The sequence below is a fragment of the Arvicola amphibius genome, chromosome 18 (genome assembly GCF_903992535.2).
Source record: "Arvicola amphibius chromosome 18, mArvAmp1.2, whole genome shotgun sequence".
NCBI classification, from domain to species: Eukaryota; Metazoa; Chordata; class Mammalia; order Rodentia; family Cricetidae; genus Arvicola; species Arvicola amphibius.
Genome location: NC_052064.1, coordinates 24,818,556 through 24,833,949, shown reverse-complemented (window position 1 = coordinate 24,833,949; position 15,394 = coordinate 24,818,556). Strand labels below are relative to the sequence as shown.

The window sequence follows — 15,394 nt, the reverse complement described above, 5'->3', positions numbered from 1 at the left end:
CCAACTGTCCTCGGTGGCCCCCATCTCCAACTACAATTATGGAGTAGTAACAAAATAATTTTATGGTCTGGGGTCACTACTAGGTGAGGACCTGCATTCAAGGGTCACGGCCTTAGGAAGGTTAAGAACCGCTGACCTACAGGGTTCTCCAAATCCACCTCATGCATACGGTGTCAGGAAACAAATAAGATCAGTTTCCTCGAGAATGAATTAGATGAGGCAGTTTCACCCCCAATCACTGGTTTGCCATCGATGAAATCAAAGATAAAATATAAAAGAACAAAGCTATAAATCTCACACATTTAAAAAAAATAAACCGTGTTCCATGTGTTACCAATATACAACATAGAGGCTAAACAACACACCCCAAGGGATATAACACACAAAAGCAGGAAGCAACCGCGCGTAAATTCTATAGAAATGTAAGAGAAAAGCAATCAAGAGCCTTCTGTGGAGGGCCGGTTCATTTCCCGTCCTTCATGTCTCTGCAGGGGGTGCCCCCAACGAAACCTCCTAGGTCTTCATTGTTCCTCCCCAGGACTGGAGGGACAGCTGCCCCATAAGGCATAGGGTTGAGGTGCATGGACGCGGACTGAGTCCTTCTGGGTTCTGCTTACCACATCCACGATGACCTTGCTTTTCATTCCAGCGAGATTCCCCGGGGTGATGGTCACGGGGAGAAATCATGAACACTTAGTGCCATCGTTGGCTCCCTGACTTCTAACTGCCGAGGGCTAGTAGCACACCTATGTGTTCAGGTGACAAACCCAAAGCCACTCTCCTTGACCTCAGCTTTATCTGTAACAGAGCCTTTTCTTTTCCCAGTTGGCCTCCCACGTCCAGACTGCCTATATGGGTTGGTGTGGACTGTGGGAGAAAGTACTCTAACTCTCAGTAGCTTGAAGCATTGAGTAGTTCTGGTCTGAACCCAGCATGGTTGATGGTCCTGGGCTTGCTCCTGGCTCTCTGAGTGACACCTGATAGAAACATATCCGGCAGCCCATTTCATGACCTTCTTCTGTACCAAACACGTTTGCGCATACTGTTGTGAAGAGAGACTCCAGAGAAAGCAAAGGCAAGCTCCACTATGCAGCCAGTCCAAGTCTGGCTAGCCCCCTGCCCCTCCCCCACCCCAGCCATGACAACTCTTCCACAGACAATGAACAAACCTCACAGCCAAGTCCTGAGTCAAAGACAATGGGACAATCCAAAGGTGAGACACAGAATGAGAATTTATTGGGACCATTCCTGAAAATCTATCCAACTGAGGCTGTTAAAATAAAATTGTTGGGCTGTGAGGTGGCCCAGGGGGAAAAGGTGTAAGTCACCATGTCTAGAACCTGAGTTCCATCCCCAGAATGCACAGAGTGCATCCCCCCACCCCCCACCCCGCCCCCATGCTGCCTGCCGTGTGAGCACGAAAAACAGTGAAAAAAGAGCTGGAATTTGGCTTGGTGTAGAGTGCATAAGAAGAAGGTCCTACCTTCAACCCCCAGAAACCCCAAAATAAGGCATATAGATAAAATTACCCACTAAATCTGGAGTTTTGCTTATTAAAATTTTCAAACACATAAAATTACATATGGTATTCAGTGTGTGTGTGTGTGGTATATGTGTGTATGTTTGTGTAGTATATGTGTATATGTGGGGTATGTGTGTATGTGGGGTGTGTGTATGTGGTATGTGTATGTGGAGTGTGTCTGCAATGTATGTGTATATGGGGGGTGTGTGGTATGTGTGTTTATGGGGGGATTGTATGTGTTATGTGTATGCATGTGTGGTGTGTGTACATGTGGGGTGTATGTATGCATATGTGGGGTGTATATGTGTGTAGATGTGGGGGATGTGTATATGTGGGCTGTGTATGTATATGTATGTGTGTGCATGAGACAGAGAGATGTCATGTTTATTCAGTTGCTGGTCACTCAGCAACAGACAGGTTGTCTCTGCACTTACAGAATTTGTATTTGGTGAAAGACAATACAGACAATAAACAAATCGGCATTTAATAGTGGGAAACAGACATTTATTGAGGGTTTACTATGTGCCAGGCACTTTATGGAGCTATAAATACAGAACTGACCCTGGTCCGGCCTGACACACGATTGATTATTCCCACTTCAAGGATGAAGTCAGGGAGGACCAGAGAACTTCAGTAACTTGCTGCTCTTGTATAGACATCAGTGATCACATAAAAAAACAGTGGGTTGTGTGCATGAAGCAAAAGCCCCAAACGCTGAAACAGGACATCCAGGGCTGCCTGTTGCGGTGAGGGCGGTCAGAGTTCTCACCTTAGTTTACACATTAGACTTGAAATCAGAACCTATTTCCAGAACAGGTTCCTCTCCGTGCTGGTCTCTGAGCAGATTTAGATCATGCTTTTCCACGGTCTAAATTGCTTCCAAGCACCACAGATTTGAGAAGATGCCTGGGAGTATTATAAAAGAAGCAGAAAAGTAGTTTCTCAAGGGTTCCAGTTCAGAACACTACGACACAGCAATCTTCAGCCGCAAGCACCTGATTAGGATGTAAGCAGCGAGCCTTAGCCAACTAGAGGGGCCACTCCAGGTCAATGGGACGTCTGCACTTGCTCCTGTGTTTCGTCTTCTCTATTAAAGAAAGCCTCTGCCACCTCCCATTTTAATTACATGTCCTTCTTAAGGACACTGCCCTCGGGCCTCTGGAACTCTCAAGTGTGCTCCAGACTAAGATTGTATCGCACCCTCTTTAAGAGGAGGGAGATGAGTTGGGGGCCTTTGCTCTCCACTTCCCGGGTGTACAACTGCCTAGAGGGTGCCTGAACGACTCGGGGTGATCATTTGAGCCATTGACAAGTTGGGCTGCTGGGAAAGGAGGCAACGCATCTCTTCTGCAAGGGAAAGCAAAGCCCGTGCTCTTCTCCAGCCTGCAAGCAGCTAACGCATCAGGGTCTGGCCAGAACCCAGGGGATTCACCCATTGCTTTACACGCCCTGAAGCCAGCCTGGCAGCTCCCATGGCCTGCATGAGTCAGCCCTGCCTATATGGGGTGAAATTTCCTGTCCCACCACTAATGTGAGCTTTCCCTCTCTAAAGCAAGGGATATTCTTAAACACCAGGGTGTTCCCGCTTACGAGTTTCAATGTAATTTTTTTTTTTTTGTGGGAACAAACTGTAACCAAGACCATATGAAACTCATTCACACAGACATATTAGTCTTAACGGACACAAAGTGTTTGGTATTTATTTTCCATGGATACTGTAAGAATCTTCTGATTCTTACGTCGGGAAGAGACTTGTGTGTAGAACTTGAACTTAAAATTATAATCCAAAGTTATTTTGTTATGCTTATAGTGAAGTAACTAACTCCTAATTATCTTCACGGAATCCTCAAGAACACTATTGATTAAAATCATTCCAGAATGTTCAGCTGCAAGGTCCGTAATGAAGGGGCAAGCCTCATGCCGCCATCGGTGTGGTGCCCAGCTACTGTAGTAACTGGCATCAGTGATAGAATAACCAGCGTTAATTCGCCTCATAAAAAGAAAGCACTAAGGATTTATGAATAGTTTGCCGAATTAAAATGAACTGCTTCTGAAAATGGTGGCCTTAAACTTGAGCCACCCCCTTCCCGAGACAGGTCTCATCGGCTGCTAGACCCTGCAAGAGGGTCTGCCTCGGCAGCCTGGCAGGGGCCATCATCTGCTTCCGGCTGGAGGAGATGCACGCTGCATGAATACTCCCGCTGCCGTCGTTAGCCTATGAAATCATGTAATCGAAATGGAAGCATCCTACCCAATGTCTTCTCACATTAGAACTTTCCCTTCAAGCTACTTCCCTCACAACACCACATTCCTACAAACACACAGCGCCGTTGCCACGCGCAGCACACCAAAGTATATAGCGAGGCAGACCAAAAGGAAAAGTCAAGTCACTTAAGTGCCACAAAATGCAGGAAGCGGAAGAACCAGAGTCCATCCACTCACTCCCGTTATTTGAAAGATGAGGAAATGCTAGTCCTATCTGTGAACGAAGATGAGGATTTTGTTTGAAAGTTCAGCGACTTGTTCAGCTACTGGGGGGGCGGGGGGGATGGCTCAGTTGGTAAAGTGCTTGCCACCCTAGATCCCTAGAGCCCTAGGACTCATGCAAAACGCTGAGCTCTATGGCATGTGGCTGTAATATCACTGGGGAGATGATGTGGGACTCCCCTCTGTATGCTGTGAATACCATTGGTTAATAAAGTAACTGCCTTGGTCTGTTGACAGGGTAGAACAGAGCTGGGGGGGGGGGGGAACTAAACTGAATGCTGGGAGGAAGAAGGTGGAGTCAGAGGGAAGCCATGGAGTGGCCACGGGAGACGCACTGAAACTTTGCTGATAGGCCAAGACCTCATGGTGATGCACAGATTAATGGAGATGGGTTAAGAGTTAGCAAATAAGTTAAAGCTAATGGGCCAAGCAGTGATTTAAATAATATAGTTTCTGTGTGACTATTTTGGTTCTGGGCAGCCGGGACAAACAAGCAGCCTCCCAACAACAGGGAGAGAGAGAAACGAAAAATTCTGGGATGTGCTAGCCAGTGGTCGAGCCAGATGTAGGAGCTCCAGGTTCAGTGAGAAATCTCATCTCAAAATACAGGGTGGACAGTGAATGAGGAAGACACTGGCATTGACCTCTGACCTCCACACAGTCGCGAACATCCGTAAGTATACATACGTGTATGTTCCCATTCTCATCCCTCGCGCCCCACCCCCCAGCACACGCCACGAGTTCCGCTACACGGGATGCGCAGATCACTCCTAACACCAACGTCTGCACAGCATCAGGGAGCTCACACACACACCACTCCCTGGCAGCTCCAGGGTTCTTGGCTACCCATCTCCTCTTCTGCTGGACCAGTTCCTCTCCACTTTAGATCTTAGATCGCTTAAAGAGGGTCGCTGGTGACAAAGGGACAACAGGCAGCTTGGTGGCTAAGAACGCTCTTCTGGAGGACATGAGATAGTCTCCCGGCACCCGTGTGAGGATTACAAAGCTGCAGGAGAGCCGACGCCCTCTTCCGGGCTCTCCCAGCATCCACACTCCCATGTATAGAGACGCCGTTACTCTAACAAGCCAATGATGGTGCTCTGGACACTTTAGATAGCTCTGTCATTTCCGTGTCTAGCGTAGACTACTTATTTTCACTCGACCAATCTCTATAAGGCATTGGTCTAGTCACGTGACCCTAAAACCCAGAACATTCGAGAGGATAGCAAGATAACGGCCGGGGTCACATTAAACCCCTGCATTATAATTAATTTCCAAACAAATGAAACTTGAAATCAAAGGAGAAAGAAACATCAGGGGAGTGCCGGGCTCCCTGGCTCGAAGGCCAAGAAGGCACACAAAGCCAGCCACGCTGGTGTGACTCACGGCTAGTCCACAAGTCCTGGACCCGGAGCGACGTGTAGCCTGGACTCAGTCCTGTATTCCTCACTCCACACTGAGAAGGAGGCTAATGAGTCCATGATTTACCAACAGCTAGATTACAGTTCCATTATCTAGACAGCCTAAAAAAAGAGATCACGTTTCTCAAAATAACATTCGCGATAAAGGGCTACTCATGGTACAGGAGAAAAGCTTCCTTTAAAAAGCTACTAATTTAAATCCATTATTTCTATTTTAGGGCTAAGGTAAAGTTCAGTGCGCTTGCCCAGTGTGTATGAGGCCCTGGGCTCTATCTTAGCACCACAAATTTAATTAATAATTCCCTCGATTTTATGTTTAATCGCAGAATATATTTTGCTAGACTGGCTTAAAGGCCTGTGAGGAATAAAGTACAAATACTTCAGCAGATTTCTAAACAGTTTACCAAAGGTAACAATAGTGAATTGTTAACGCTTAGCCAGGTATAAGGATACACAGGTTTTTGAGGCCTGTTTGGATGACGCAGTACAATTCTCTCTCAAAGAAATCAAAAAATCAAACCAAATACATGTGTGTGTACGTGTGTGTGTGTATATATATATATATGTGTGTGTGTGTGTGTGCGCATACATAGTGTGTGCATGTATGTGTATATATATGCATATATATGCATAAATATATATATACACACACATATATATGTTTTATATTATATTGTAAAGCAATCTGAATGCCATGGTTAACAATTCTTATTAAAGCAAATGCTCTTCTTCCCGTTTCTCCAATCGAAGTATTTAGACTAGTCTACCGCTTACAAACACCTGTTTTTATCATTCTCAACCGGTTGATAAAGAGCCAAGTAAAATACTTACAGTTGCTTATCACTCCTCCCAGCGGGTCACCTTTAAAGTCAAATTCAATATCCATATATTTGCCCTGTCAAAGAGAGACTCCGTAAGTGCATCTCAAAACAGCCTGCGTGTTTTAGACAAGAGCACCCCAACTCATTTTCAGTCCTCTGTATCGATGTAATTAAGAAAGGCAGTTCATTTACCCATAAGGCAAAAACAAGCCTCCATGAATAATTCACACTGCAAAGCCACTACCTAGAGCCCATCTAGCCTGTAGCTAATTTAAAAACAGATCTTTGCACATATGCACGGACGCAGACACACACACACACACACACACACACACACACACACAGAGCGGGGGGGGGGGGGGGGAGGAGTCCTTTCCATTTCAGATAGTTTTCAAACTTCCTGAAGGGGATACAGTCTCAGATCAAGACTAAAAACCAGGGCACTAGTCTTGGCAGATAAACTGATTGGAAAGGTAAGTTATTTCATTGTATAGGCAGAGTGTGTTTTAAGTCACTGTTACAAACTCCGTATTAGGCAGCGGGTGAAACACAATCCTTCAGGTTTCCAACTGGTCAAATCAGAACACCATGATGCGGGCCACAAGCTCAGAGCGAAAGACTACTTATCCCACTGAGAGGCGTTTGATGTAGATTATACAGCAAAATAGAGCCCAGGGTCACATTACACTCAACGGGCAGTATCATAAGACACATGGAGTTAGATCTCGTAAATTTTAGAAGCAGCCTCCAATTGCCTTGACGAAGAGTTACCAGGAACAGCAGAATAGCCGTGGCATCTGCTTTGTGGTCCCAGCTGGTGGGGCTGCTTGGGGAGGTTGTGGAGCCAACTGGACCTGGGGACCACCAGATGGACAGCCTAGTGTCAGGACCTGCCCCGGCACCCATGACGGATGCTTCTCCTCAAACTGTAAGCCAAAATAAATCCTTCCTAGGCTGGCTTTTTAAGGTATTTGAACAGACGACAAAAAAGTAATTATTACAAGTGAGTTCGAGGCCAGCCTGGTCTACAAAGGGAGTTCCAGGACAGCCAGGACTGTGACACAGAGAAACCCTGTCTCAAAAAAAAAATCTTACCAAATTAGAGATTGGGCAAAAGCAAAAGTACAGGCGCCGCCCTCTGCCCCCCAGTGCCTAGTTATCAGTCTACACATGGTAGATGCTTATTCGCTGCTTAAGGAAGAACACTAATCAACAAAGCCCTAAAATACTGTCTCATTCTTAAAAAAAAAAAAAAGTTCCATATGCCAAACTAGAAATACTGGGGCATACGGGACACACTGTGAGGGATGTCCTTGAACACACGGTTACAAGTGTCAGCTATGGCCAGTATGTCTTAACTACAGCATAGCAAACTCTGTAGGATTTCTCAATAAAGCGACCAACAAATTAATTCTCGATTAACCAACACAGCCAAGGGTTCTGTCGAGCAACATCACAATTACACGAGATAGCACAGAATCCACTTATAAAACGACACCACGCGTTTTATTAATCAAGTCATAAGCCACAAACAGAGGAATTACTAGAAGCCGGGCATGAAATGATCTAGCCTATAATCAAGTGTTAATCCCATATCCTAATGCCCAAGTTATAAGAGGATTTCTCTGAAGCTATTTAATAAGCTAAACAGCCCCGCCAAGCCATTTGCAGGATCTCAAATACCACTGTAATAAAAAAAAAAATTAAAAAACACCTGACCTTTTAAGCAATTCAGTTTCCTGTCTTTGCATAGCTATGGCCACACACATTTGTAAATATGTTTAAAAGTGCATGTGCACACAATTGGCAAACAAAACTAAATTTCTATCACATAACGAAGCCTGATCATTGTAATTACTTCACTTCAAACTCTATTTCTGCAATGAGATTATCCGTGTTACCACACAAGAAAAGGCCTGCATCAAACTGGTTATGAGACTGTAACGAGCTAATCCGATGGAAAAATTCACAGCTTTGGGTTTGGGATCTTATTTATTTAGCCTTCTACTTCCTAAGCTACCTCCATCTGAGGCCATTTCTTTCTTTAAGCTCTGGACAACCTGTCCATGGAGAAGGCCAGCAGGAATCTAAGATGGGAGCAAGGGAGAACCCCTAGTAGAGAGGCATCAAAGATTACCATAACTGATCCTACTGGTACAGGCAATGAGGGGAGAAGATGACTCAGAAAATGAATGATCTTTTTCCTTTTCTTTTTTTTGGCTAAACAACAGAAGAAAAAAACAAAACAATCTCAAAATACCATCATGGAGCCAGGCCAAGTGGTACAGATGTTTAATCCCACCTACTCAGAAGGCTTTGGGCCAGGCGGTGGTGGCGCATGCCTTTAATCCCAGCAATCAGGAGGCAGAGGCAGGCGGATCTCTGTGAGTTTGAGACCAGCCTGGTCTACAAGAGCTAGTTCCAGGACAGGCTCCAAAGATACAGAGAAACCCTGTCTCGAAAAACCAACGAACCAACCAACCAACCAAACAAACAAAACAGAAGGCTTTGGTAAAAACCAGAGCTCAACGCTTACCTGAGCTACTAAATGAGTTCGAGACCAACCTGAGTAACTTAACAAGGTCCTGTAGCCAAAAGGAACAGAGACAAGAGAAAGGGAGGGACAGGGTGGAAAAGAGGGGTACCAGAGTGCATGGCTTGGCATTCACAAAGCCCCCTGCACTGCAAAGAACAGACACACCACTGTGATGCTCAACACATTTGCTCCCAAGGCAGTGTCCGTGTCTTGGTGAAGAACAGAGGCCCAGGGGAGCTCGAGAACCAAGTGCGCCAGCAGGCAGGCAAGAGCTGGACAGCTACAGGGTAGAAGGCTGGAAGAGCAGCGAGGGCCAGCCTCGACTAGAAGCGGTGTTTCAGGCTCAATCATGACAAGACATTAGTTAGCTTCGGTTCTCAGTATCCAGATCTCCCAGACCCTCGCACTTACCTCCAGGGCGTTTTCAAACACATCCTGTCCTTTCTGAGGCCACCAATAGGGGCCGAGAACAACATATATACAAACGACCCTCACTTGAGCTAACTTTTTTTTCCTGAATTTCTGGTTCTTTCTGTTTGTTTGGTTGGTTATTTGGCTGGTTGGCTTTCCCAAGACAGGGTTTCTCTGTGCAACAGCCCTGGCTGTCCTGAAACTCACTCTGTAGACCAGGCTAGCCTCAAACACACGGAGACCTGCCTAACCCTGCCTCCCGAGTGCTGGGATTAACGGCATGCGCCACCAATGCCCGGCTGAGTTTCTGATTCTTAATTATGACTTCTAAATGCCAAGCTCCAGATGAGGAAGAAATGATTCTAAATAGTCTTATTTAAACTCACAGAATTTTATGATTGAAGATGAGAAGAAAACATGATAAAAAATACCTTGCCATGCCAAGAAAAACAGAAAGAATCTCAGAAAGCAACATAAAAAAGCAAACAACACAAAGAGCTCCCATTGGACTTCCAGTGGGTCTTAACTGGTGGTGGCCCTCTTCTGACCTTAAAAATGTGCGTATTGAATATTAAACATCTGCCTGTTTAAACCCACATGGATTAAACATTAGTGTTAGCACTTAAGCTTCTACAAATACTTACAAATCGGGACGAGTTGTCGTTCCTCACAGTCTTGGCATTTCCAAAGGCTGGTGAGAAAGAAACAGATGCATCAGGAAAGCTGATAGAAAAAAATAATAATAATTCCGAGCAGAAACATAAAGCAGCCGTAGTACTGGACAGGAATAATCCTGGCAAATACAGCTCACAGTGACGGCACTTCTGCCCACAGTTACCAAACACACGTATCCAGCAGACATTTTAGTGAGTCGTTAAAACTTCCGTCAGTTATTAGAAACACACATGGAACACGTGACAGCCTTGAATCTCGGGACTGTTTCAAGCGTTACTCTAAATGCGATCTTGCCTAATTCAACATCTTTTAACTCCTGTAGATAGGCTGCTAACGAGTGGGAGACAGGTAAGGTTTCTACTCCTCCACCAAAACTGTCGGTAAGGTTATTTCAGAAATCTTCTATTATTGTAGGCTTGATGGAAGTGGGCGAGGTTTATAGATCACAAGAGGCAGGCGAAACTTAAACTCTCTAACTTTGAAACAAAGCTACTTATATAAACGTGATTACGTAAGTCCAATACAGCAAGAGCAATCCCGAGAGTCGAAACTGAGTCATTTAAAATAAGACACAAACAATACATAATTTATTAGGTTATGCCCAACAGGCAGACCTCCATGAAATCTAGAAAATAAAGGAAACAAACGTGACCCACAAAGCACAGCCCAAGCCTATGTGGGTCTTAGCTGCTTCGAGGCGACATCTGCCCTGGGACTCCCTTGGAAAGGAGAGGGAGCACTCCAGGGTGAGTCTGCCTGGGCACAGACGGTCAACCGTGTCACGGGTCTAACGCAGGAGACAGCATAGTTATGGGGCAAACGGACTGCTCCACCAAGCCCCTGCACAGATACTGGCTGACAAACCAGACTGGGACGATGAAAACGGGGAACAGAGGGGCGCAGATACAAGTCCCATGTGCGTCCCTGTGGGTGTTCTGCAGGCAGCGGTGCGCCTCAAACCCGGAGGTGAACCCAGCCACAAAAGGGTCCTGAGCAAGGGGCACTTGGGCCAGTACATCCCGGAAGAGACACAGAATTCTACATTCCCATCCAACCCTGCCCCAAAGCTGTTTCAGGGATCTGGGAACCACCTTTGAAACTAGCAAGGAAGTATTCACGAGGACATGGCTAAATGAAACCACCCTCTTGAATAAGAGGCTAGATATTGCAATTCTGGAAGCCTCCATGACTTTGTTAAGTGGAGGAGAGGATTAAGGTTAACAGAACACAAAAACTTCGGAGGGGGGCCTCGTCCTGAAAGCAGCACCCTGGAGAGAGGGGGCATTCTTAGGGAGCACAATGACAGTCAGCAGCTAATGTTGAGCCCACTGTTTTGTGTCTTTAAAAAACATTTATTTGTCTGTTTGTTTATTATGAATGGCATGTGGAGGTCAAAGACCAACTTAAAAGGAGTTGATTCTCTCCTTCTACCAAATGAATGCTGGGAATTGAAGTCAGGACATGAGGCTTAGGGGCAAGTGCCTTCACCCACCCCGTTTTGTGCTTTTTGCTTAAAAACACATTAATGGCTGGGGTGTGGTAGTGGGAACATTTAATCCCAATACTCGGAGGGAGATCTCTGTAAACTGAAGGCCAGCCTGTTCTACATAGGAAATCCCAGGCCAGCCAGACCCTGTTTCAAACACCATATAGTCGGCTCAAGACGAGTGAAGACAAGATTGACAAAGTCAACAGAGAAGGTTCCTTATGTTGAGAAGCTTGGGCCAAGTATGGTTTGATAAGTTCCTGACACCAATCTCTCCCTTCGGAGGAAGACAGGATGACAGACACCTAGAACCCCCGATAGGAGAAACCCTGCCAACACTCACAGAAGGAAGCATGCTGGGGTGGGGGTGGAGGGGGCGGGATCAGATTCTCTTTACATATCCACTGCCAACCAAAGGCTTCCCTGAAGGAAACCTTGATGACAGTGGACATTTGACGTGGCCCCCATTAAACCATGACATTCCCCACGCTTTGGTGGGCTAGTCTTTGGTATCATGTAGGCTTGCTGAGTTAACTACTTAGGCCATGTCCAAAGCCCAGCTCAAGATGCCGACCCATAAAGGCCAATGTGCTGTGGCTTGCAGGTCAGGGGTAAGCGAAGGATCGCTCAAGAGAATGCGCCCAGAGTCCCATCCGCAAGCCATAAACCATCTTCTCATCAGAGAAGCCTGAGTTGCACATTACCAAACACAACCCTAAACATTCGAGTCTTTTACTGGGAGCCTCGTAATCAGAAACAAGCGCTCCGTTCTAGAACACCCGAGACACATTCCATAGTTGCTGTGTGTGTGTGTGTGTGTGTGTAAGTTCCTTGTTCGAAACATTCATTTACAGCAGCAGCGAAGCGTTCCCAGAAAAGATAATACACACCCACGGTGGACATTTCTTCCACGTCCTGCGCTGCAGCCTAGCTGCAAATACCACCACATAAAACGGCTCTAGGAAAAGATGCAAGAGGCAGCATTCCACGACACCGCCCCTTTCCACCACGGCATTCCTAAAATAAGCGTGTCAGAAATACAGCTCTTGCAGGGGCAGGAAGCAAGAAAGCGTCTCCTCTGAAGCATGAGTTTCAGAGTGAATGCTCACGGTTCAAGACCATCTCCAGGAGGAAAGAAGGGGCTGAACCAGAGCAGAAAAGTCAACAGGGAGGGTTTCTGACCCTCCATGCCAAGAGCTGCCAGCCCTACCAAACCTCAGACAGCTCCACGTTCGTCCACCAATCTTGTCCTTCTGGGCTCTGAGCAAAGAGTTGAACCAAACTGTTCCTCTAGCCCGGATTCTAAAAGGGCGCTTTTGACTTCGTGGGGGAGACAGGTGCCAATGTTTGGAGACATTTTCAACCATAACAGGTACAAGGTGCAACTGGCACCTGCCAAGGAGAGGTCATAAAAGCACAAGGCAGGCTTTGTGCTCATAGCAAAGACAAGCTCAGCACAACAGTGCCTAGGCACAATGGGTGTGTGTGTGTATACATACATATATACACACATATGGGTATATTTATATGTGTATGTATAATACATGTGTGTATGTATACACATATGGTATATTTATGTTTGTATGTATATATGTGTATGTATGTATATATCTACCAAATGTATACCTAATATCTGCAAAAAACCAGAAGGAAGTGTCAGATTCCCTGGAACTAAGAGTTCCAGACAGTTAGTTGTGAGTTACCATGGAAGTACCGGGAACCAAACCCAGATCCTCTGCAAGAGCAGTCAGTGCTCTTGCTATAGAGCCATCTTGCAGACTCTAATTCCATTTTTACTATAAGGATGGTTCATACCAAAGGTAGATGTAATGCTCCAATCCAGTGGCCCAGAGCTGACTGATGGGCCAGTGTTTTTGGCCCTTTCTCCCATCCACATATTAAAGCTCTAACCCTCAATGGGACAGCTCTGAGCGGTGGTAAAGCTTCGGGAAATATTTAAGGTGGAGTCCTGAGTGTAGCGCATGGAGTATGGAGAGGAGACAGCAAGGAACTCACTTCTGCTCCCAACAGACAGAAGAGTTCACATGGGCATCGAGGTGGCAGTTGTCCCTGAGACAAGAGAGGGCCTCCAAATGAAACCTACTTAGCAGGGTTTTGATCTTGGTCTTCTAGCCTCCAGAAGTATGAGCTAAGATAGCTAAGAACAGAGCTTGGGAGATGCATCTACAGCCAGGTTTGGGCTTTCTGCAGCCCTTGGCTTTCCCTGGAAAACAAAAATAACCGGCCAAAGGCATTATGATGAATGACAAAGTATCACTGCACCATCAACTATGAGTACCAGCCGAATTCTGAAAAGCAAATCAAAGGGCGTTAAATGAAGATGGAGTGGCAAGAAGGATTTCTATGCGAGAAAGCTCCTTTTCCATGGGTTGCCTATTCCTTCTGTTAAGTACGTAACGTCAAGCATCGCTAGGGTGGGGCGTATTTCCTCCAGAGCGTGGCCAGGACTGTGTCCTCTTCCCTTTCTGGCTTCACCAGGCAGCTGAAGTATCCTGAACACAGTTGGCTGTTTGAGTCGCAACATGCACACACTCGCGCAACCCTTTTGAGTCACAACATGCACACACTCGCGCGCAACCCTTTTGGGTGGCAACATGCACATACTCGCGTGCAACCCTTTTGGGTGGCAACACGCACACACTCGCGCAACCCTTACCTTCCAGGACAGGGTTGGACTGCAGAAGCTGCTCCTTGACCTCATTCACTTCGGCTCCTTTGCCGCACACGGCCGCCACATAGGACATAACAAGCTTGCTGGCCTCTGTGGAGGGAAATAGTCCCGTTGTTACTCAATCCCAAAGCAACTCTGAATCCCACTGGAAGAGAGGACTCGCTACGATTCCACGGGTCTTTACTTCTGGGTGGATCTACAGCTGTGGCTTTTCAGCTGGCGTACCATCGATTCAGTTAAGGCACAGCTTGTCCTGGAAGCTTACCTCTGAACTGTTAAAATGAAGGCTAAGCTACACGGTCCACAAAAGTCCCTGAAGGAGAATCATACTATACATTATCAATGTGATCAAACACATGTAACTATGTTTTGTACATGATGCAAGGCAAAAATAAATAAATAAATAAATAAATAGCTTGCTCAGCTGAGCGCCTTTGCCAAGTTTATAAAAGTCTCGAAGTTTAAAAGAACAGCTTCTCTTCAAAAACAGTTTCCGAGGCAAACTGGCTTGTTCACAATTGGGCCAGACTGATTTCTCTTCAATACCAAAAGAGAGCAGCAAATGGGGGATTCGCAGTCTGCGAGGGCAGAGTCACTGCTGTAGGCTTTACCAGTAAACGAAGGTCAGGCTGCTGAGGAACCCACCGCAGAGAGCAGACCACTCTTAGCTCACGTGGGGGCAGGGACAAGCGCTGTGTCATTTGCTTAATCCTTGCCAGTCAGTGACCCTTCCCTCAACAATCTTCCACACGGAACCACTTCATACCAAAGGACACCAGCATGTGCTCAAAGAGAAGGTGATCCCAGGTGCACCGTGGGGGTGTGGGGGAGACAGGAAAGCAAATGTCCTCATCGAGGGGCTTCTCAGAGCCTTTCCGACGCGCCTGGATACTGTGGATCCGCAAAAGGGGTCTACAGCGCTGTGTTCCCTTCAAGTTTCTCAGCCATCAAATCTGTTTCCTGTCCACGTGTCTGGTTCCAAGGATCCACAGTCAACATCTAGGAAATTCTCAACCAAGTGCCATCACAACAAAACAGCACGGTCTGGTCAATCAGGGAGGAAGAACCAATCTTAATATCTGGCACTTTCTCAAATCCTTATTCAGTGCCACTGTCTAGGAGGGGGAAGAAGGCCTTCTCTTATGCATGAAGATGCCACTGCACAGGGACGAAATAAGGCTACTCTGGCATGACCATTTCTCGTCTGAGTCCATCCTCTCTCCCCACAGGGAGAAACAACGGAGGAACGCGCCCAACAGCATTTTGCACGCGCTGTCTGTCATGTACACGTAGACTCATGAACGACATGCTAGTGTCAACTAACACGGATGTGAAAAACACCA

At 46.3% G+C, this 15,394-nt stretch overlaps 1 protein-coding gene across 3 annotated transcripts in view; it reads right to left on the bottom strand.

Moving 5' to 3' along the window:
* The window catches only part of Myo1b (myosin IB), a 153,349-nt gene that overhangs the window by 53,915 nt on the left and 84,040 nt on the right, over positions 1-15,394 (bottom strand). For all 3 annotated transcript variants that reach the window (XM_038315512.1, XM_038315511.1, XM_038315513.1), the window contains exons 5-7: positions 14,037-14,141; positions 9,843-9,889; positions 6,262-6,325 (exon numbers count right to left, since the gene is read on the bottom strand). In XM_038315512.1, coding sequence (XP_038171440.1) covers positions 6,262-6,325; positions 9,843-9,889; positions 14,037-14,141 — 216 coding nt within the window. The remainder of the gene's footprint in view (positions 1-6,261; positions 6,326-9,842; positions 9,890-14,036; positions 14,142-15,394) is intronic.